Raw genomic sequence first — 22,182 nt, 5'->3', positions numbered from 1 at the left:
ATCCAATCAAAATCCATGAAAGGAAAGTACATCACGGAGTATTTACATAGGACGTCTCTGATTGGTTAATCTGAACAGAATCAACGGATTCGAAAGAAGGCGGCCATTTTTGATTTTATTTCGAGCGCCCGGATTCCTATGAGCAAGAAAGGAAAATATATTTGGTGAAGATATCAACACATTTGAAGATTGAAACAACAGCCCGTAGGCTTTGAAAGGTAGTGAGATTTTTTCGTACACATTCTGATTTATAGTAACTGTCTCCAGTATGTATAGTACAAAGTGGAACCTTTTGTTGGGGGAGGGGAGGGGGGCATAGATTTTAGTACTTCTGTAGTTTTCCTGTTGCTAGATAACATTTGATTTTGTCATTCACCAGCGTGGTACTCGTATTTGTTCATGGAAGGTATCACTATACTATCAGCCTTTGAAAAAAATTACTTGGGCGAACTTGTAAAATACAACTGAAGAACGTATTTTTAGCCTGACAACAAAAATCTTATAAAGCAAGTAACAAAACGCCGCGATTTGTTGATCTAGGACATCATGAGCTTCGAGTTCGCTGTTCCGCTAGCGCGGAAAGACCTTCTCAAACGCACGTCAGACACACAGTATGTGGTGGAGGAAGTTCTGACCATCAGACAGATCAACACACAGATTCATGGTGAGTTCAGTTTTTATTTTTGTTCAAAATTATGATCTTTCAATCCCAATTCCCATTGCATCATTCCATATACATATACTACAGGTCCTGTCACATGACAAGCAGTTGATGAAGAGTCTACATCTTGCTCCTATGTCTACATTGTTTTCCCTATGAATGATGATTGATCAATTGATAGATGGATGATTGGCAAAAAGCGATATTTGTTTTCTTAGCCATGTTAGCAGACCACCATTCAGCATATCATCAACCCACATCTGCTATAGAATAATTTGGACATGGTGTAAACTTCAAGTCTTGTGACTCAGGAACCGCCTCCTACTGCAGGTAGCTGTTTGTTGTCAATACTCCAATCTGTATAGAACAGGCAGTAAGAAAGTAGGTTGTACATGTATTATTACTATTAACATACTAATGAATTTCATCCTTTCTGATGTCAAAACAGGTTTGAAGGCTGCCTTCAGATCAGGACCTGCTGCCATCTTGGAGAACTTTGACCTGATCTACAGTGTTCTCAGGTGAGGTATAGATTCAGTGGGAAAACGATCTACTGTGAACAATAATGGGATGGGTAACAAAAAGGCAGAGAACAGTATTGTTTATGTCAGACAGAAACTTACAACTTCAAGAAAACTTTGATATTAAAATATGCCTATCACTACTTGTATATCAGGGCAAATTGAGACCTACTGTACATGTAGCTTTTAAACTAAAGGAAGTAAAACAAATGTTTTTAATCTGTCATTGTCTGTGTCTTACAGCCAGCTGAATGAAGTAGAAACGGAAGTTAAGGAGGAGGTCTGGACCTTACTGGTCAAAGGTGGGTTGACTTCAATACATTTGTGTCTGACAAAATCAATCAATATACAAAACCATGATGTCATTGAAAACTTATAAAACCAATAAAGGCAAGAAGAAGCCTTCTACACCGAGATGTCCTAAGGTATCCTAAGGTATAATCTTTTGACAATGTGGTGTGATTTGATTATAATTCTTGTCATGTCATCATATGTCTTGTTCAGATTGACATTACAATGTAGGGTTGATCCATGGCCAGTTCATCTGATTTTGTCAGACCACACAGCTTGTATGATATCAACAATAACATTGTGTAGAGAGATACAACATTTCATGCCGTCTAACATTTATCCCCCTTGCAGCTGTGTCGCAGCATGCCTCCCAGCTCCCAGCCCTGCTGGATACTGCAGACTTTGACTGCAGCACGCGTCTGCAGCACCTCAACACCCTGAAGATGACCACCTACCTGCTGACACAGTTCATGGAGGCCTTCGAGGCAGAGGACACCAAACCTACGACTGTCACTGTGACAAAGGTCTGTGTGGGATGCTCCATGAATGGGAAAAATTTGGACCAAAATTGCCTTTTTGCTGGCCTGGGTGCTGTCCGATTTAGTACCTTTGCTGCTACATTGTGTATATTTACTTCCCTAAAACAAATCAGGGAAGTGAGTATAGGAGACCCGGTAGTAAATCAGATGGCACCCAGGCTACTTTCTTTCAATACGCCTATCAGAAACTTACTGAGCTCATAATTTTATGTCATAATGTTCATTTTTCTTGGCAAATTGCACCGTTTCTACATGTGCACATATACCATTACTAGTAGTACATGTAAACAGTATATCATTCTGTATTGCTGGTTGAATGACAGGAAAGTTTGAAATCTATGCCACCATATTACGTTGGTGTAAAAATTTTAATCAATGATCATCTCATAGTAAGCTGTGTTTATCATCATAGGGTCGTAAATCGAAGAAGAAGACGGTGAAGGGTGACTGGGACTGGGAAGGAGAGCGGCTGAGGGCGGTGCAGTCTCTGTCCCAGGTTGTGCAGCTGGAGATCGGCAGACTTTGGGAACCACCAGTTGTAGAGGAGGAGTTTGTCAAGTAAGTAAAACATATTTGTTTTGTTGTGTGATTGTGTAGGACATAAGTGTTTTCAGGTTTTATTGCTGATTATGACACAATGTTCTATCCCCCAGTATGGTAGCTAACTGCTGCTACAAGCTTCTGGAGAACCCCAGCACCTGTAAGGAGAAGGGCAGTAAGGACGCAGTCTTCCACCTACTGGGCACACTGGTCAGGCGGTACAACCACGGGCTGGGTTAGGAACTTTATCATTCTTATGAGGAAATCATTGAGTTTTCACACCAACTTGGTTTGGAACTTTTTCAATGGACATTGATTGCAAAAAATGTGTGAAAAGAAAAACGATAGATAATATAGATATTAAAAGTCAGTGACAATTCAATATTTACAGCTGGATAAGATACAGAGATTACTTCCGAAGATAACTTACAAACATTTTCGAATTGAGTGACATCCATTGCTCTTTTTCAACACCACTAGAATGAAGTGGCAGGACGGGTCAGTGTGAGTACATAAGTTGTTACTGGAATAAATGCTTGAACAAAAAAGCAGCAAGGAGACGGTAGCTTAGCATCAAAATAACTGCCTGTATATACAGCTCTCTAAATGATATCACCTCTTCCAGGTGCTAGCCTGAAGATAATCCAGTTACTGCAGCACTTTGAGCACCTGGCCAGCCCTATGGCACAGATGGTCGAGCTCTTTGCCCAGCAGTTCAGCGCCAAGTCTGTCATCAGTGACATCATGAGGTGAGATCTTCTTTCCTCATTCGTTTGGTCCCTCTATCTTCATGTCTAGAGTTACATTAAGTTGTTTATTTTCCCAGGGACTTGTAGAAGTCAAGTAGAAAGGAGGCTTTTGTGGTTGAAACCACTTTGAAGTACAGTTGTAGAATACATTGGAAATGCATATTCACAGTGTCGAGAGGGGGCCACAAAAACTGCAAAAATACAACAAAGGCGAACATTTCAAGACTTATCGTAATGCATCTTGCTGTATGTGTGTATGTAGGTCGTTGGTTCTCTTTAGTGTATTGATTTTTGTTCTCAATTATCAAATGAAAGACTTTGACTCATTGTGTTCTTTTCAACAATACCTAATTTTTCACTCGTCCTTTCTAAATCTAGTCTTCATTTGATCAATGACATTTTGGATTGTAAACATGCAACATTTATTTGCGTTGCTGACTTTGTTTCTGATCTGGTCTGTACAGAGAGATTGGACGCATGGACCCCTCGAAGCTTGTGCGCGACAACAGCGGCACACGGTCGTATGCTGCATTCATGGTGGAGCTGGCGGAGAGAGTCCCCGCCCTGATGCTGCCCAACATCAGCGTCATCCTCTGTCACCTGGACGGAGAGGTCAGTATAGGTCAACTGTCAGCTCTGACAGGGTTTCATATGTGATGTAAAAAGTCATGGAAAATAAGCGAAAGATTTCTGAGCCTAGAAAGTCTCAAAATTGTACTAGAGACCTATCAGAGCCATCAAGATTTTATATATGAAATAGTAACATGCACATAGGGTGCTTGACCCTATAATCAGTAGTCAATTGCTAGCCAGACTGGTGCTTCAGTTTGCTAAAGGTTAAAGTTTCAGGTTTGGGACCTCTAGCTATCTGACTTTATGATATACCATGCCTGAACCCTGAACCTCCTGATCATACAGCACTTTATGGCTAAGAAATACAAGTTATTGAATGGCCTAGTCCACAACAGGGAGAAGGTTAGAATAGATATATGATGACATTTGTGAAAGATCCTTATGTTTCCCTACTCCCCAGTCCTACACCATGAGGAACGGTGTACTGGGTGTGATGTCTGAGATCGTTATCAAGGAACTCAGCAAAGGTGACCTGGACACCAAGGGTAAGAGTGCACGGGACCAGTTCTTGGACTGTTTGGAGGTGAGAAACAGTTTTGCTACAGTATAGATAAGATGCTGTCTTTTGTTGTGTTATCAGTCAGCAATCACCAAACTTGGTTATATCATACAATATGGGTCATACATTTGAGATTTAGTTTTGAACCATTACATCAAATTGGTATTAAGGCTTCAAACTCAAAAATAGAGCTGCTTTTTTGCATCTTGTTTGCAGCAATTAATTTCTAAGACCTAACCATTCCGCCCCCCCCTCCAGGAACACATCCATGATGTCAATGCCTTTGTTCGAAGCAAGGTCCTCACGCTTTGGCTCCACATCTGCAATGAAAAGGTCTCATTTCTTTCTCTGAACAAGTTGTAAAATAGTGCATTAATTAATCTTAGAAGTGATTGTATAACTACAAGTGTTCCTTGTTAAAGAGTATAATACAATACAGTACAATATGATGCAAAATTCATTGCAAGGCAATAGAAAAAGTACAATTTATGTAAAATGTTTGGGAATTAGTATAGATTGTGAGAATATTATGTGTTATATGTATATATATATTACCATTTCTGCAGGCCATCCCTCTGGGCCGGTGGCACCAGCTGCTGTGCCTGGTTGTGGGGCGGCTCCAGGACAAGTCCAGCCTGGTCAGGAAGGTGGCCATACAGCTGCTCACCACCTTCCTCACATCCAACCCCTTTGGAGCAAAGGTGAGGACAGTACTGAAGAAAAAAAAAACATGGGGAAAAGATTGTCTTACATTGAGAGTACATCATGTTTGACCAATATACATGTACATGTTTGTAATATTTCTGTAGTTAACAACTCTGCTCTTGGACAAATGTGGAATTAAGTTTGGATGTTCATTTTTTGTCACAACACCAACACGGTCTACTGCTTCTTCTAGAAAGGGTTACAATCCAAAGGGTAATATTGATTATGACATTTGTACAGAAAAATGTACATGTATACAGTATAAGAGAACTCTACATGCGCACATGTACAGATACAAAATATAGTCTCCTGAGACGAGACTGCCGAAGAGAAGAGAAAGAGATACAGTATTCCAAACATACGCTAGCGTTGCTGTTGTTGATGCTGTACTGTTAGATGAAGCTTTGTTAATGTTGACCATCTCAGCTCCCCCTTGACGTGCTGAAGGCAGAGCTTGAGAAAGAGTCTGCCAGGTTAGAGGAGATCATGCCTGAACAACCTCAGGACCAGCCACAGGGTAAGTACTGATGTACAATTAAAAGCACTTTCAAGTTTCGAACATCATTATCCATGTCTTGAAATTAACTTTTTAAGCTAGTACACTTTGGTCAATGTCAGGAAAAGTTTGGAAGAAACATTTTCACTATTATTATTAAAGATTATCATAATGACATTTTATAGTACTGTAAATCACTTAAATATAGCGGCAGGAAAATATAGCGGTTTCGGGAAAATGGAGTAGGTTGCGTCACTTAATTTTAGCGTTGTGGACGAGGCGCTAAATTTAAAACAGGTGCCTGTAATTCACAGACTAAAAAAATACATGAATACTAGTGCTAGTATTATCATTAAAATCTTCAAGAAAAAGTCGGAAGTTTACGGACCAAAGGCGTGAAAAAACATGAATAAAATGATAGGCACGCCAAGCGCCGGCGACCCAAGCCGCCGCTGCACGCCAGCTGGTTGTTGGGGGCCATCGATCGTGTTGCCGCCAAGCGCGACGTCGTCGCCCGGGGCTGGGACCGTACTGGTATCCGGGACGCCATCAAGACGGTACGATAGGTGCTGCTGTCCTGTATTTTTGTAATTCTACTGTATTTTTGACATTTACTAGTACTGTATTTTTGCCACAGCAAATTCCGCTTTGTCAAACTCGTAAGTTTTGAAATTGCGCCGCCATCTTGTTTGTTGTCTTTTGTACGCTTGGGTGGCGGCTCTAGGTGGCGGCGAAATCTTTGTGCTTGATTTCCGATTTCGGTCACATTTGTAAGCTTGCAACGAACGTCTGTACATTTGCACATTTGAAGCTAAACATTTGACTGTATTTCTGCCTTAGAAATTCTTAGGTTGATATCGCATTTCTCGTAGTTTCTTCGTTTGTTTTTGTTCAAGTTCCGTGACGCCATTTTCCTTATGCTGTTGTCTGCACGTGCGCTGAGGTGACGCTAAGATTTTGTACGTCTTATTGTATCTTCGACAACAATGTGAACGCCGTAACGTTTTTGTACATTTTATGCGGAAACTTTTTAATCGTAACTTGAAATGATTATGGTATTTCTACATACTAGTACCATTGTGTAAATAAGCTGTAACGACGCCATAATTGTTTGTGTATGCTATTGTCAGTACACACTGCATTTGTACAAAAAATGACGACAAACTTGTACAATAAATGCTTTATTTCTTGAAGAACACCTTTGCTTGTTCCTGTGTGAATGACTAGTACAAAGTGTGCATATCGTGGCGAATGAATGGAGCGTGATTGTGTTCTACGTAGTTACTGTACAGTGTCGGGGCAAGAGGGAGGGGGGCAGAAGAGTGATCAAAATATAGCGTGATGAAAATATAGCGGTTGAACAGCAGCCGCTAAAGCCGCTATAATAAAATCCCCGCTATATTAAAGTGATTTACAGTAGTCTTTTTTATGACTTAGCTAGCCTTTGTAAATGTGAAAGACAGTGATATACATGTACCTTTTCACTCTAAATGTTGTATGACTAAATTGTAAACGTCTTGTGTGTTGTACCTTGTCCAGATGGCCGGCCAGTTGAGGAGGAGTGGTCAGCTATCCAGCCCGAGGTGATGACCGCTCTACAGGACCTGCAGGAGGAGGAGGAGGAGGAGCAGGAGCTGATAGGGGAGGAGGATGGGCTGGAGAGGTGAGATCTTGTTGCTGTGAAAGTGTAAATCAATCATATAGCTTTGAGAACTTTACTTTTCATGATATTTTGCCACAGTTTCTCGTACCTTCCCAAAAGGGCTGTGTCTCTACGAGTACATTGAAAGTGAATATACTGTGCAGTGCCTGTCCTTCTAATTGCGAACAGTATGAGTCTATGAGAACAGCTTTTTGTAACCTACATGTGCTTCAATGAGCTTATTCATTATACTGTAATTTCATTTATTTTCGAGTGGATGTAATTTTGCAGTAGGAGTGGAAAGGCGGTTTTCACAGTGTTTTGATTTCATGGTGGAAACAATACTGCAGCACAAAACACATTTGTGGTGACATGATTTTGCGCTGCAAAAATAAAACCACCACAAATATTTGAAGATTTACAGTATATTATCATTCCCTCCCTCTGCCCCAGTGTTGTGATGAGAGTGAAGACTCTACTGCAACAGTCCCAGCACAAATCTGCCGCCAGACTGGTGATGGCAGCACGGGAGGCCTGGCCTGATGAACACATCTTCCTACCAGCTAACACCGGCAGCGGAGAGGAGGAGGAGGAGAAAGAGGAGGATAACAATGAACTTCAGCCTGACCAGAGGAATCTGTTAGAGATCCTGGAAGCAATCTTCATTGGTAAGGGGGGTGGAGGGTAACATTCTCTTGGTTTGATGACTTGAACTTAGTAACGCATCAACTTTGTGTGGCACAGTGTGTTTGCATCTAACGTAGGGAAGTTGTAGATAGTTTGGTTCTAATTGCAATAATCATTTTACTTATTCATAACCAATGCTTTTGACAGATATAAACACACATGAGTGTATGGGCTGGAAGGAAAAAGGCACTGTTGACTTCAATGGGCTTCCTCATTTCAATTCCCTACTGTAACAGTTGATAAATTGCAATACAGTCAAACTTGTCTAAGACGACCACCCTGGGGACCTATCTAAAGTGGTCATCTTAGACAAGTGGTCTTCTTAGAAATAATGCAAAATGACAAGATACGACAGACACACAAATTTCAAAGTTAATGGTGTTTAATTACATGTGGTGCAAAGTACTTTACATGAGTTTTACATTCTAGACATATTACATAAAGTAGTTCCATACAAAACTGATCAAATGTTACATACATGTACATACATTACATACTTAACATACATTGTAAAGTTTATACATCTTTCATCACTAGGTCTTGAACAATTTACTTATTAGTCTTAAAGCCATCGGATTCTTACCCTGGGCAACTCGTTAAGGAAGTGTTCCTACTGTGACATGTCTAGCAGCTTGAATGGTGGATTGACCCCCATAAACACATAAATTCATAAAAGGATTAGACCGTCTCCCAGCCCAGAACAATGGCTGGGACAGATTACCATAATACTGGTAAAGAAATTCAAAATTTTTCTGTACTGGTGTTCATAGGAACATTATCAAACCATGTAGAATGACTCAGATAACTGATCCAAGGAGGTTTCAATCAAATAAGATCCCTTGGATAATCCAGACAATACTATCTACAACTTTCAGGTTTTGGAAAATCAAGCTAAAATTTTCAAATCAACCCTGACAGTGTAGTGTCAGAGTATCTAATTGTATCTACATTTCCAACTTGAAAATGTCTTTCCCACATTAGCTTTCAAAAATTGGTAATTGTGTGTCTAGAAATATGACTTGTAATTTTGGGTTATCTGTATCTGTTTCTACTTGTAGTCTAAGAAACCAGTATAGACTGTAGAACTGTATACATAACTGCCAGCCAATGTCTCAAACTAAACCACAAGCCATTGTTGCCATTACTTTATTTCTGGGCTAAGTGTCCTTCTTAATGTGTAGCCATACTTTAATTTCTGATATCTGTTGTTATTTCAAACACAAGTTGAAGAGTAACTTGTACATGGTGAACTGTCTGGCAGGCCTCCACTGATGTGCACTGCACGGCTGCCAGCAGCACACTGAAGCCTATAGTTTACATTATCCAGCCTTTATATAGTTTTACTGGGGTCTTTAAAGAATTGATCAATCTTAGTCTGCCTTCCTGCCAGTCTTCTCTGGCTCCAAACGGTGCTGAGCATGTCATCCGCCTGATCAAACACATCTAACAGCTCTCCCAACCCTTCTTCAGCACATAGGTTCTTGATATCTGACATCAAGCTAACAAGACTGTTCAAGTTTGGAACCCTGCTACTGATGCTAGCCTGAACAACCTCTTCTTCTTCATCGGAATCATCCCTTTCCTCATCCTGCAGCTCCTCCAGCAGGGTAGAGGCATCTCTGTCCCAGTCACGCACCTCGGTGTTGCAGGTCGCCAGGTCCTGGTCGATTTCAGCCAGCTCCTGAAAGTTGCAGCCGAAGAGCTCCTGGGCAAGCTCCTCCATTCCAGCTTCACTCTCGTCAGCATCAGAAGTCTCAGTTGTTTCTGCTACAAAAATGTACAAAAGAGACAAAAATAAGAAAATTGCACATTTACATGGTTACCGATTGAATAGTGCCTGTGCGTCATCAATGCTTACAAGATTAAAAAATGCATTTGGAAACACACACAGAGAACATTCTTTACATCATAGTAAAATAAGAATTAACAAAAAAAGGAAGGGGTGTAAAACTTACCTGGAGTTTCACTGAAGCCAGCCTCCCGCCAGGCCTCTCCCACAAACTGCACGGCCTGTAGGACGGTTAGACTCTTGGCGGCCTGTGTGCCTGTCAGCTCCTTGTTGTTTTCCAGCTCCTGTAGGATTCTTCTCAGTTGTCGCTTGCGATACTTTAGCTTGACGGTTTGGATGATTCCCTGATCCATGGGCTGCAGTCGGGATGTTGTGTTTGGCGGAAAGAACTTGAGTTCGATGTTGTTGAGTGTGACGTCCGGATGGCTAGGGGCATTGTCCAAAAGCAGCAAGATCTTGCGACCTTGTCTACCCATCTTCTGGTCCAGCTTCTTCAGCCATTTTTTGAACAAGTCCGATGTCATCCAGGCCTTCGAGTTGTTGGTGTAAGTCACGGGCAAGGATGACATCTTGACGTTCTTGAAGCACCTGGGTTTCGCCGATTTTCCGATGATGAGAGGTTTCTCTTTCCCTCCGGCCATGCTGGCACACAGGACGAGCGTGAGACGGTCTTTGGCCTGCTTTCCACCACTGCACTGCTCTCCCTTCACAGCCAAAGTCTTCCTGGATGTTGTTCGGTAGAAAAGTCCCGACTCATCCATATTGTAAATGTCCTCAGGGGCATAACCAGCTGTTATGTGCTGAAGCTTCTCTTTCCAATCGTCAACAACTGTGCTACTAACACCAGCGCTCTCACCCACCATGGTGTTGCCTTTGATGTTGTGGCGTTTCTTAAAACTGTCCAGCCACCCAGTAGACGCTTTGAATTCGTGCACTCCCAGCTGCTCAGCAAACTTCAAGGCCTGTTCTTGTAGCATGGGTCCGGAGATTTCCACAACCCGCTTTTTCATGTCGCAAAACCACTCCCAACACAGCTGGTTGATTCCCTCATTTCCCGTCTGTCGGACGTTCCTCCGCTTGCTGGTTGGAGCGTTGTTCTCGTAATCTTCGATGTGTTCGCGTTTCCTCTTGATAATGTTCTGAATCTGAGTCTTCCCCACGCCGAAGTCCTGGGCAAGGCCACGCGCTCCAACCCCACCTTTCTCGTACCGCCGGATCACCTCAATCTTCTCTCCCAACGTCAACGTCTTCTTCTCCAACTTCGGTTTGCTCGCCATCGTGTTCGTACGAAAAGAACTGAACGCCGCTTGAAAACGACCCTTTTTAAAGCACTAGCTAGAGAGTTGTCTGAAACCTTGGTCGCCATTTCCTTTGTTCTTCAAAGAACCAATGCTTTTGACAGATATAAACACACATGAGTGTATGGGCTGGAAGGAAAAAGGCACTGTTGACTTCAATGGGCTTCCTCATTTCAATTCCCTACTGTAACAGTTGATAAATTGCAATACAGTGTACCGGTATTATAAATACTGTGAGAGAAGTTTTCAAAAAGCACTGCTGAAAAGTAAAGTGAGTCTAGAGCTCATGATATTAATTACATTTAAAATGTGTTTTGTCTCCTTTGTTGCCAAAGGAACCACAGTTGATGCCCCACTTCCCAACCCCGAGGAGGTTGTGCCTGCGTCTTTGCAGGAGGGGGGTACGGAGGAGGGGGTATCTGAGGGGACTGCTGCAGAGGCTGAGGGGGGTGAAGAAGGAGGTGTCGTTAATGAAGTCAGCAAGCAGCAGGTCATTGTGCAGTACCTGAAGGTTAGTATGGGGGCGCTTATGTACACACGGGCTTTCTTTTCTTTGATTACTTTGCTGTTGATCAAATAGGTCCAACTCGTTAAAGAATTGGTGTGTTTAGCATAAAGCCATAAGTGACTGACATAAGATGTTAACTTTGAAATTTGATATGATCAGTCATTTGAGAATTTGATTACTGAGCACTGAACAAAATATTTTGTTTTTTATTTCATTTGTTGGTTTTTCCTCCCAAACGTTCCCGAAATACAGTGTTCATTTACAAACTTATGAAGATTATTCTAAGATTCTTTCAAGTTTTCAATTTAAAACTTAACGATTATGCATTGCTAGATCAAGGTAAAGTGATCATGACTTTAAAGACCATTCTATAACCGCAGCAATCATTGTCGTCCCCACAGGATTCGGTGAACTTTGCGACCCAGATGCAGCGTGCCATCCCTATCCTGTGCCAGCTGCTGGGGTCAAAGGCCACCTCGGACATCCTGGAGACGATCGAGTTCTTTGTGAGCGCGTTCGAGTTTGGTCTGGCGGGTGCGATGGAGGGTGTGCGGCGCATGCTGGTGCTGATCTGGTCAGGGGAGAAGTCTGTGAAGGAAGCTGTGGTGGAGGCGTACAAGAGGCTGTACCTCAGCCCTACTGGAGGGAACCTCAGGTAAGATGGTTATTTATTACAGGATGGTCTTGAAATATGAGCAATATCTGTAGTGTGGGTGACAGAGGTGCTGGTCTAATGCCTTTTTATACAGGCAATAGTAAGTGGATGGCAGACTTCACTCCTGTACCTTCAAAACAGATTTCAACAGTACCCATTAAGTTCATGAAAGTTCAGCCAGCTCTTTCTTAAGCAATGTTTATTTTGTATTTAGACATTGTACTTGATAGGTTGGCTTGAGGATATTTATCCCCTTTTTGATGACCATAGAGAGTAGTTTGGTGTGAAATCAGGTTTTATTTGAAACTCATCATAGCTTTGATATTTGTTCCCTCAGAGCCAGGAACCTGGCCGTTGTGAAGAATCTAACAGCTCTGACAGTGGGCGCTACTGTGGGGGAGCTTACATCCCTGGAAGAGCTGGTAAGCTAAAATGTCCAACTATCATGATTTGTGCTTTAAGAAGAATACTAGACTTTCAACCTTTAAAATATTTGCTTATCCAAGTGTGTGCTGCATTCTTCTTCTTCATCATCTATGTGCCAAACCCCAGTAGGTTGAGGGCTCAGGTACAGGGGTAAGGATTTCGTCTTGGTACAAGTGTCTTTGTGATGGCTGATGGGTTTTGTGGCTTTTGGCTCCTAAGTTTGCATGGGTACCACTGACCGCCACCCTGCAATTGTCCCAAGGTCAAGATATAATAGTTAGAAGAATATTTTGATGAATGATTACGTGTACATCTTGTTTTACTCTGTCCAGATCTGTGAGTTGGTGCGCACTTCTCTCTTGTCCTCCGGGGTCGTGACCTTACTGTGGGAGAGGTTTGCCCTGAAGATCCAGGGCACTACCGGCGAGGACAGCTGGGGGGCGCTGCTACTGCTGGGCATGGCTGCCGGGTGAGCAACTGTTTAACGTTACATGGTCAAGTTACTTTTTATTTAAGGAAGGCTCATTTGGATTTGAAATAAAACTGCTATGAGTCTTCTATAACTTCAATAAGCTTTAATGTATAACCAAGCAAGTTCTAGTCATGCATAACAGTTTGTTTCTCGATGTTCAATGCTATGAGCCCCTTTGATATGGTTGCAAATCTTATTTGTGTAGATGAGCCCATTGCTGAAAAAAATTTAGCACTGTCAGGTATATCAGATCATTTTTATTATATGAACAGTGTAGATGTGATTGCAACAAGTTCATATCTGAACCCATTGCAGAGAAAAGGCATAAGCAGACCATTTTTCTTTTGTATCATGTATATGTATGTATAGTTCAGTAGTTGTCTTAACATTACATATAACTTTTAATTACATGTTGAATGTAGCCTCAGTCTATTACTACCCTGTATCCTTCAGTGCTGAGGCAGACATAGTGAGGAGTAATGTGGATGTACTGGTACAGGAGGGACTGGGACAGCGTGGACAGGAGGACATGCAGCTGGCCAGGGACACCTGCACAGCTCTGCTCAAACTGGCTGGCAACCAGAAGGTACCAAAGAAAAAGAGATCATTGGACACCAGAGTTGAAATAAGTTAGAAGTACATGTACTTCTTCATTAGGTTAACTGTAGTCATGTCAGACCTACATGTAGGACCACTGGTTCATTAAACCCCATGCATAGTTGAATTTAAAGCTGGACAAACTGCAAATGCATACAGTATTCAACTGTTACAGTAGCAGTCATTGCTATTAGTAAAAAATGCCTACTTTCATTTCACCCTTCTCTCTGGCACTTGTAAGTAGAAAGGAAAAAAAAACAGGTTGAAAGCTATAGCCATCCATGTACAAATGACTTAATAAGGCATTGGTTGATATGGCCCACATTAACACAGCCCATGTTTCCTCAGCGTAAGGCAGGGTGCCATGAGGAGCCGCTGCGCTTCCCCGCTGACCATGACATGTTCACAGGACTGGCTAACATCCTGGTCAATGGTGAGTGTTATGGACTTAGTTTTCCTGCACAGCAGCTACCATTTTCATTCTGTAATCAAAGTAGGGAAAGTCATATTCTCTTTTATCAGAGAAACAACCTGCATGTACAGTTATTTAAAGTCATTGTCACACATTCTGGACCTTTCCTCGACTTTGCTCCCAACCACTCTCCGACCAAGATCTACGCTGGGTTTGGAGTAGCCTGGAATCCATCCTATTCTTGCTCCAGTTCACTTCTCTGATGGCATCCAAGCAGAATATGACTTTCCCGACTTTGATTTTACAATAGTCGAATCCATAGTTGGCTCTCAGTGGCTGGCTCAGACGACTTTTACATACTAGAAGGCAACCTTGCCGACAAACTCCAAACCACAAATGACCATGCTCACAATTAATTCCCAACCATGGTCTGGAGAAGGTTGGGAGACCATGGTTTATATGTGTGACACTGACAGGGGGCTTATTACATGATTGTTATATCTGTTTCCAGGAGTTGAGAACCTGGCCAACCCCTACTGGATTCCCCTGATGGAGCAGGGTCTCAACGTGGTGTATCGTCTGTCGGAGACCCCTGACATCGTCATCGGCAACATCATTAAGGGCGTGGCAACGGTAGTGCTGCAGGCCAGGGAGGCTGAATCAGCGCAGAAACAGGCCAAGGAACCTGAATCAGCAGAAACACCAGAAGGTGATGGTAGGGGAAGAGAATTCCTCGTCTCTTTGTGCAAAGTCAAATTTTCAGTGTGAAATAGCAAACGTGATATATGTGCTCAGACATTATTTATTTTTCAATGTATAAGGTATCATCTTTTCAGCTCTACAATTAATTTGCTGAATGAACTGCAAATTTTGTATTGTCCTTTGTAACAGTAAAAGTAGGGGTAGTAGTAGTAGACCTGGCGCAGTGTGCTTGGCTAAAAACGCTAGCCGTATCAAAGCCGCATCGCACTACGTACTAGGTAATGCTTCGTCCTCAGTCTGAGGTTTGACCGCTTTGTAATAGTTTGCTTCCATCTATTTTGTGTGTATTTTTCATTATTGTTGTGAAAATATTAACAGCATACAGGTACAGAAATCCTTGACCCCCAATTTTTAAGAGATATTCCTGATATTCGTAGTCACATTGCCATTCTTGCATTATTCCCAGAACCCCCTGCCAGCCCCGCTAAGGTCATCACATGCTCGTCCGGCGTGCTGTCCCGCCTTCTGGCGCTGGCCGGGCACTGCGCCCTGCGGCAGCTGGTCCACCTGGACGTGGCTCTGACGGGGGAGCTCAAGCGGCGCAGGATGCTTCAGGAGGAGAGGAACTGCAAGGCTGGGCAGAAGGGAAACATGAGTGCCAACAACACACCCAGTAGTACACCTGCAGGCAAGGGGAAGGTCAGACGTTTACATGGTCTTATTACACTAATTTACAGTAGTACATTCATAAGGATAGGTGCTACTTTGCAGGCTACTTTTTTCTGATTGTACAACTCTCCCGTGCCATGCAATACACTTAGGCATACCCTAAAACATTGATATACCATAGTAGAGATTTTACTTACTAAATAGGGTTGTTTCTGTACTAACAGTTGCTGTAAAAATACTGTACAGTCGTACAACAGAAGCCATGCTGGTTTCTGTGATGGTGAGAAGTGTCAAATTGCTGGGCTAGCAGTTTATCATAAACATCTTTCTCAACCCTCTGAGATGTGTATATATATAGATAGGCACCACTATAGGAGGTTAGATGCTCTTGGATAAAAAAAAGCTCATTATCTGTACTCACATACTTATTCATGTCATACATGTATGAAGTCCCTTTGTTTTTCTATTCACAGGATGACAAGGAGATGTCCATGGAGGATGAGATGGGGCTGGCCGGGGCCTCGGCAGACGATGCAGAGGCTGAGTACATCCGCAAGATCTGTGAGAAAGAGGTTGTCACTGGTAAGGCCACAAACTATAGTTCAATCCTGTTGAGGATCCAGATCCAGAAATTTGACCTGGTTTCACAGCCCCTGCAATGTAGGGTAGTAATAACATGCTATTCTTAGTCTTACAACTTAAAGCGTCATAGAAATGCAGCGCTAATATCAGAAAATAGATTTTATACAGTCACAAGTCCTTGCTTTCAATACTAATAAAGATAGTTAAAACCTATAAGAGGAAGGGCTGCCTACTAATAGATTATGAAAATGGTTTTACTCTCAGTCATGGCAACAGGTATTGTTTATTTAACCTTTAGCACACTAAAGTACTTGTTTGCTGCCAATTTTCTATTAGGCAGCAGGGAGAAGGTTAGCCGGTATACCTAACCCTTACCATGTGATTTGTGTACATAGGTTCCAGCCTGCTGGCTCTGCTGGCCCCAGTCATCGTGGCTGTCTGTGCCAACCCCACCATGTTCCCCCACCCCCAGCTCCGAGCCACCGCCAGTCTGGCCCTGGCCAAGTACATGCTGGTCAGCTCTGAGTTCTGTGAGGCACATCTACAACTTCTCTTCACCATTCTGGAGAAGGTTAGGGGTTTTCTTGATGGAACCATAATGTTGTTTTTAATGTCTTATTCTTCAGACATAATGCCAAGTTACGGCCAGGCTTGGTAGGGCTGAATCAATATTGCAAACTTAAGGCTAAACAGAGCAGTGCAGTTTCTGTCTATTCTACCATTGGGTTAGAAGGCTTCTGCTTTTGATTGCGCTGTTTGTATCTTGGGTTCTTCTACACATATATGTAACTGCAAGAAAACCTTTTAGTCTTACTGAAAAGTGATGTGATGAAAGTGCTTTCAGTTATACCTGAAAATCAGCATTTAATGATCTGTTAATAATAATTATTGTTAATGCAGCTACTTTTTGCCTTTTCAAGAATTGTGTTAGTCTGTTTACTGAACACATGTCTCTTGTGTTGTTACCACCAGGCTCCACAGCCGATCATCCGAGCCAACACCATCATCGCGCTGGGTGACCTGAGCTTCCGCTTCCCCAACCTGATCGAACCCTGGACACCAAACCTGTATGCCAGGTAGGGCACCTGTTTTTTTAACTTGGATCTATGTGTCTAATGTTCAGGCTTGTATCAAGATAAGATAATAGTAATGTTACTGCAAATCACAATATATATATATTGTTTATATTTTCCTATCTTTTCATGTGGCTCATCCAACATGCACACCACTGGAAAGGGTCACAATCCTTAGGAAAGGATGTCAAGCTGTAACAGTTGTATACTGTTCATTGTACTTGTCAAAAAGAGCTAGGGGAATTTCCCTGGTACAATGAATCTGTAAATACTGTACATAGCCTCTGTCTTCTCTGTCATGACCAGTGCAAGAATAGGACTTCAGTGAGCTAAACTGGTTCAAAATTACTTTTACATTAATATGACATTTCCTGTCTCGTTCTCTGGAAGACTGCGCGACGACTCGTCCCACGTGCGTAAGAACACCCTGATGGTACTGACCCACCTCATCCTCAACGACATGTTGAAGGTCAAAGGTTACATCAGCGACATGGCGGCCTGTATGGTGGACGAGGTGTCCGGGATCGCGGACCTCGCAAAGCTCTTCTTCCTGGAGCTGTCAAAGAAGGTTGGTTGGGCATGCCTTTTCTTGGGGATAATGTGTGGTAACTGTTCTTTTTAACATGCTTACTTCAAGCGTACATGTTGTCTTGCTCAAAAAAGGAACTACACAAACATATGATGTTATTAAATCTAATATTTTCTGTTTTAAATTGTAGATGTAGGTATGACAGCTGTAGAATGTTGTTTGATTTCTTAAATGTTAAGTTAAATGTCATGACTATTGCAACATAATATTGATTTTTTAGAGTAGCTACTAAACTTCGTTTAGATGGTTCTATGAAATTGTTGTTGCAACATTTTAAACTTATTTTTTCACCTTTGTTTTGTCCAATTGTAGTGCTTGATAAGAGGGCTATTGTAAGCTTTCTCTATGATGAGTTGCTTTGATAATAAGTTACATGGCATCTTTATGTTTCCTGCAGGGTAATGCTATCTACAACATCATGCCTGACATGGTGAGTCGGCTGTCTGATCCAGACTGTGGGGTTACCGAAGAAAACTTCAGGACCATCATGAAGTGAGTTCATTGTTTTGTTCAAAATCTGTCTCAGAACTATCTGTGTGGTCAAGAACTGAAGAATGTATATATTATGTGTGTGGTTTTGCATGTAGACTTGCTTTTAATAATTTTTATCTTGAATTCCCCAGGTACCTGTTCTCCTTCATTCAGAAGGACAAGCAGTCAGAGAGTCTGGTGGAGAAGTTGTGTCATCGCTTCAGGGCCACAAGGTTGGTACTGAGGAATAAACCATTCTTGTGTAATTTCTGGACTGTAGCTTTATACACGTCTGGACTTACATTCTCAGTTCTTTCATATCTGTTGGTCTTCTTTTCCTGGGTACCATTCTATGGAGATGTCATAGTGACATGTCATTGCTTTAAGCTGCTAAAATTGGAGTAGAAAGTCCCCCAGACATCTGTATGATTACAATTACCTTTTTACACGTTATCCTGAGACCTAGGCTCTTTTGTTCCAAGTGGCAAACGTGTTATTCATATTACAAGCTAGCTCTAGATCTAGATCTGGGTCTTTTGGCAGAGTGTGTCATGCCTTAGTTCCAATGAGTTTGGCAGACCCTATACCGCTTCTTCCACACCTTTTCACCTCATGATAGTTTGCCTTTTTTGACGTACACACCTAAGAAAAGCCACTATTCGACTCTATAACCTGACAGTGTTGGTAAGTATACAATAGATCATTCTTCTATCCTGTACCCACAGGACTGAGCGTCAGGCGCGTGACCTGGCCTTCTGTCTGTCCTTGCTGTCCCTGAGTGAGAAGGGTGTCAGGAAACTACAGGAGAACTTTACCTGCTTCGGAGACAAACTGGGCAGTGAAGACATCCACAACTCCTTCTGTACCATCCTCAAGAAGGCCAAGAGCTTTGCTAAGCCAGAGGTCAAGGTAAGAGTTGGTAAACCTCAGAGTCTGTGAACTGTGATCTGAAATGTTAGTAGTTTTCATTTAGATTGTTCAAATGGCCGCTGCTATTCAATGCAAAAGCAGACTACTGGTACTGGAAGTTGCTGTCTTCCTCCTTCATCCAGAAGGGGGTTAAAAGTTATTTTTGGCTTTTCTGTCTTTGTGTGTATGTGTGTGCGTGCGTTTGCGTGTGTGTGTGTTTCCACATGTTCTGCCAGAGGGAGCACTGTAATGTGAAGGTCTGCTATCTCCTTGGGTCTTTTCAGACATCTTATATTTGGACACATGTTCTTTGATGAAGACAGAAAATGAATGCATACACACACACTAACACAGTGACTCACATGCATTTCCTTACACTACATGTTGTAGCATTTTTATATCTTATTATTTCTGCATTGATGAGAAAGTTTACAGTAAATACTTTTTCCCCAGGCCCTGGTGGATGAGCTGGAACAGCGTATTGAGCAGTGCCACAACAAAGGCATGAGTGACGACGAGACTCTACAGAAGGCCAGCAAGGCTCGCCCCACAGGCAAGAAGGGGGGACAGACTCCAGGTGAGGCAAACTCCAACAATGTACAAGATAGATCCATGATTTTGATGAATAGATGCAAAAATAAGAAATTAAGTTGAACAAGAGTTGAATATGTGTGTCCTAAGATTTTCTAGTCCTTAAAGTGGATCAGAAGTTTTTGTTGATCTATGCAAAGGTAATGGCTTCCAGTCTTTCAAAACTTAACTTTTTTTTCCTTTTAATCAGATTTTGTTTGCAATTGCAGTGAGTTATAGTAGCTACTATATTACTAATACATTATTTTGTTGCCTATGTATGTAAATTATACCTATTGTGGTCTTTAGCATGTTACAAAAGAAACTGGTTGCTCAATCAGATCTGTTTGAATTTTCCCACTCCAGGAAAAGGGCTACAGAAGGGTCGCACACCTGGGAGAAGGAGGCGTGGCCGCCAGGCGTCACGGAAACAAGACTCCAGCTCCGAGGACGACGGACCAAACCATCCACCCACACAGGAGGAGGACCATCCTGCAAAGAGGGGAATGAAAGGTGAGCAGTTCCTGAAGTTTTAGCTATGATATGAGTGAAGTTTTCCTTGCTTAGTTTTTGATTTTTTACTTTTAACAGTAACAGACATCTTGCAGTGACAGACATTGGTTGCAGTAACAAACTTATTTCTCACATTTGTAGGCAAGAAGCAGAAGGCAGGGAAGAAGAAGACTGTTTCTCTCTCAAGCGATGACGAAAGCGATATTGAGCTGTTTGATGTGAACGAAGGTTCCACAGCAGCTGAGCCAGGTTTGTTATTTGTACATTTTTTACTTTTCATAATTGTATCTTGGCAATAGAAATGAAAGACAGTTTGACTTTCTTTTTTTGTAGTTGACTTTCTTAGTGTGCATTGTCTTCTGTTATGTGTGCAAAAAAGATTGATGCATGATAATGTCATCAAATGTCATAGAAACACTTGATATAGTAGCTACATGTTCTGTAATTGCAAAATGGAATTCTTGCCAAATGAAGGCTACAATACAGATAAAAAATTTGTAAAAGGCTTGTTTGCTGTGCTTGGCTGTTTACTCTGATATATTTACTGCACAGACGGTGAGAGTGACCAGGAAAACGCAGACCCACGGCCCAACGTCACCCCCATCCGCAGAGCAAAGGGCAGGAAACACAGTAAAAAACACCTCTCAGCTGCTGAGGACAGCTTCTCAGAAGCCACACCTGTCAAATAACACTCCAGTTCTCACAGAATGTCAAGTTTCCACTGCTATCCAGGGCTGTCTCCAGCTTTGAAAATTTCATAACACTCACTCTTTGGGATCCTATGTATTAATTTTCCCGGTTAGATCTGTCATGTTAAGCTTACGAAAATACTGTGTCATCAATTATTTCCTTTCATAAAGTTCAGATTATTTGGATGGACAGGGAATAATAACAAGCAAGTTTTCGTCCCGGGATAGTGGGACGGGTCCTGGAGACCACCCTGCTTCTGTCTGTCATACTCCTTGTGGAAGACCACTCAATGTTACTTGTACATGTGCTACTATTTTGATGTAGTTTTATGTCAGCTTCTTGAGTGTTTTTAGCCCTTTATGTGTGTAAGAAATTGTCCAAATCAGGTGAAATTCTAACTGATGGTTATTTTCAAATGCTGACTGCAGATGTAGATGTATTTTAGATCTTTGATAGGGAAGTGCCAACGTACAAATCAGTGGAATTCTCTGTTGTGAGGATGTTTATATGTTGTCATGTTGTTTTAGTATTATCTCATAATTGATATACATGTACTGTGATAAAGGATCAGTGCAGCTTGAAAATAAAGCTTCATGATATGATAATTTTGATTTCAGTCCTGTTTTAAGAATATAGATGAACTAGGAACAGGTAAATAACTGTCTCTTGTGTGTCCTTTTAAGACAGTTTTCAATGCTGTTCCCTAAATGTGGCTAGTTTTAGATCCTGCTGTTTAGAATTTGTATCTTCTTTCATGTTTGTACCTCATCCTATGTTGTCTTTTTACTGACCCTTTTTATCACTCTGAAGATGAATAAACATTTCCCTCATACCTCATGAGATTTTACAAGATAGCAGTTGTCATTTTTTTCCTTTGCCTTCAACAGGTGATATATATATGATACTGTGTCAGGCTAGAAAACAGAATCTGATATTAACCTTTCTTCCTTGTAAACCAGAGGTCTCTGAAGTCAAGGCTGATTGTTAACTCGGTGAAACGGAATTATTGCTTTCAGTTGGTGCGTGTTAGTGAGGGTTGTGTCGTTCTGCACATTGGCATTTGAATGCTAGGCACATGCACTAACAGGAAGTTGAGTCAATGGTTATAGAAGATAGCCCCAATGGTCAGATGCAGGAAGTGCAGGTCAGAGTTCATAGAACTAAAAAATCAAACATGACAGAGTGTAAACTTGCCACTACAACCAAGAGTTTGGATACCTCCAGTCTGTGGTTCCATAAACTCAGGAACTTCTGGATGGATTGTGATGAAATTTGGTGTTGGCAAGACCAGGGT

General features: G+C 41.8%; 1 protein-coding gene across 1 annotated transcript; it reads left to right on the top strand.

The window, feature by feature from the left end:
* The first annotated feature begins 76 nt into the window (after positions 1-76).
* On the top strand, positions 77-21,740 carry LOC136443891 (condensin complex subunit 1-like). The gene is made up of 35 exons (XM_066441265.1): positions 77-218; positions 541-664; positions 1,110-1,182; positions 1,426-1,484; positions 1,825-1,997; positions 2,425-2,570; positions 2,666-2,787; positions 3,178-3,301; positions 3,766-3,913; positions 4,335-4,457; positions 4,692-4,766; positions 5,000-5,134; positions 5,565-5,655; positions 7,174-7,297; positions 7,730-7,944; positions 9,481-9,714; positions 11,386-11,561; positions 11,960-12,213; positions 12,551-12,635; positions 12,972-13,108; positions 13,565-13,697; positions 14,057-14,141; positions 14,632-14,835; positions 15,289-15,521; positions 15,965-16,073; positions 16,469-16,644; positions 17,046-17,149; positions 17,537-17,714; positions 18,133-18,227; positions 18,359-18,439; positions 18,932-19,115; positions 19,569-19,692; positions 20,052-20,198; positions 20,340-20,447; positions 20,751-21,740. Exons 2-35 carry the CDS (start codon positions 547-549, stop codon positions 20,885-20,887), a joined length of 4,710 nt encoding a protein of 1,569 aa, XP_066297362.1. The 5' UTR covers positions 77-218; positions 541-546; the 3' UTR covers positions 20,888-21,740.
* Positions 21,741-22,182: the final 442 nt, after the last annotated feature.

This window comes from Branchiostoma lanceolatum, chromosome 10, assembly GCF_035083965.1.
Source record: "Branchiostoma lanceolatum isolate klBraLanc5 chromosome 10, klBraLanc5.hap2, whole genome shotgun sequence".
Taxonomy (NCBI): domain Eukaryota; kingdom Metazoa; phylum Chordata; class Leptocardii; order Amphioxiformes; family Branchiostomatidae; genus Branchiostoma; species Branchiostoma lanceolatum.
The sequence above is the reverse complement of the archived record's forward strand: the minus strand, read 5'-3'. Positions and strand labels throughout refer to the sequence as shown.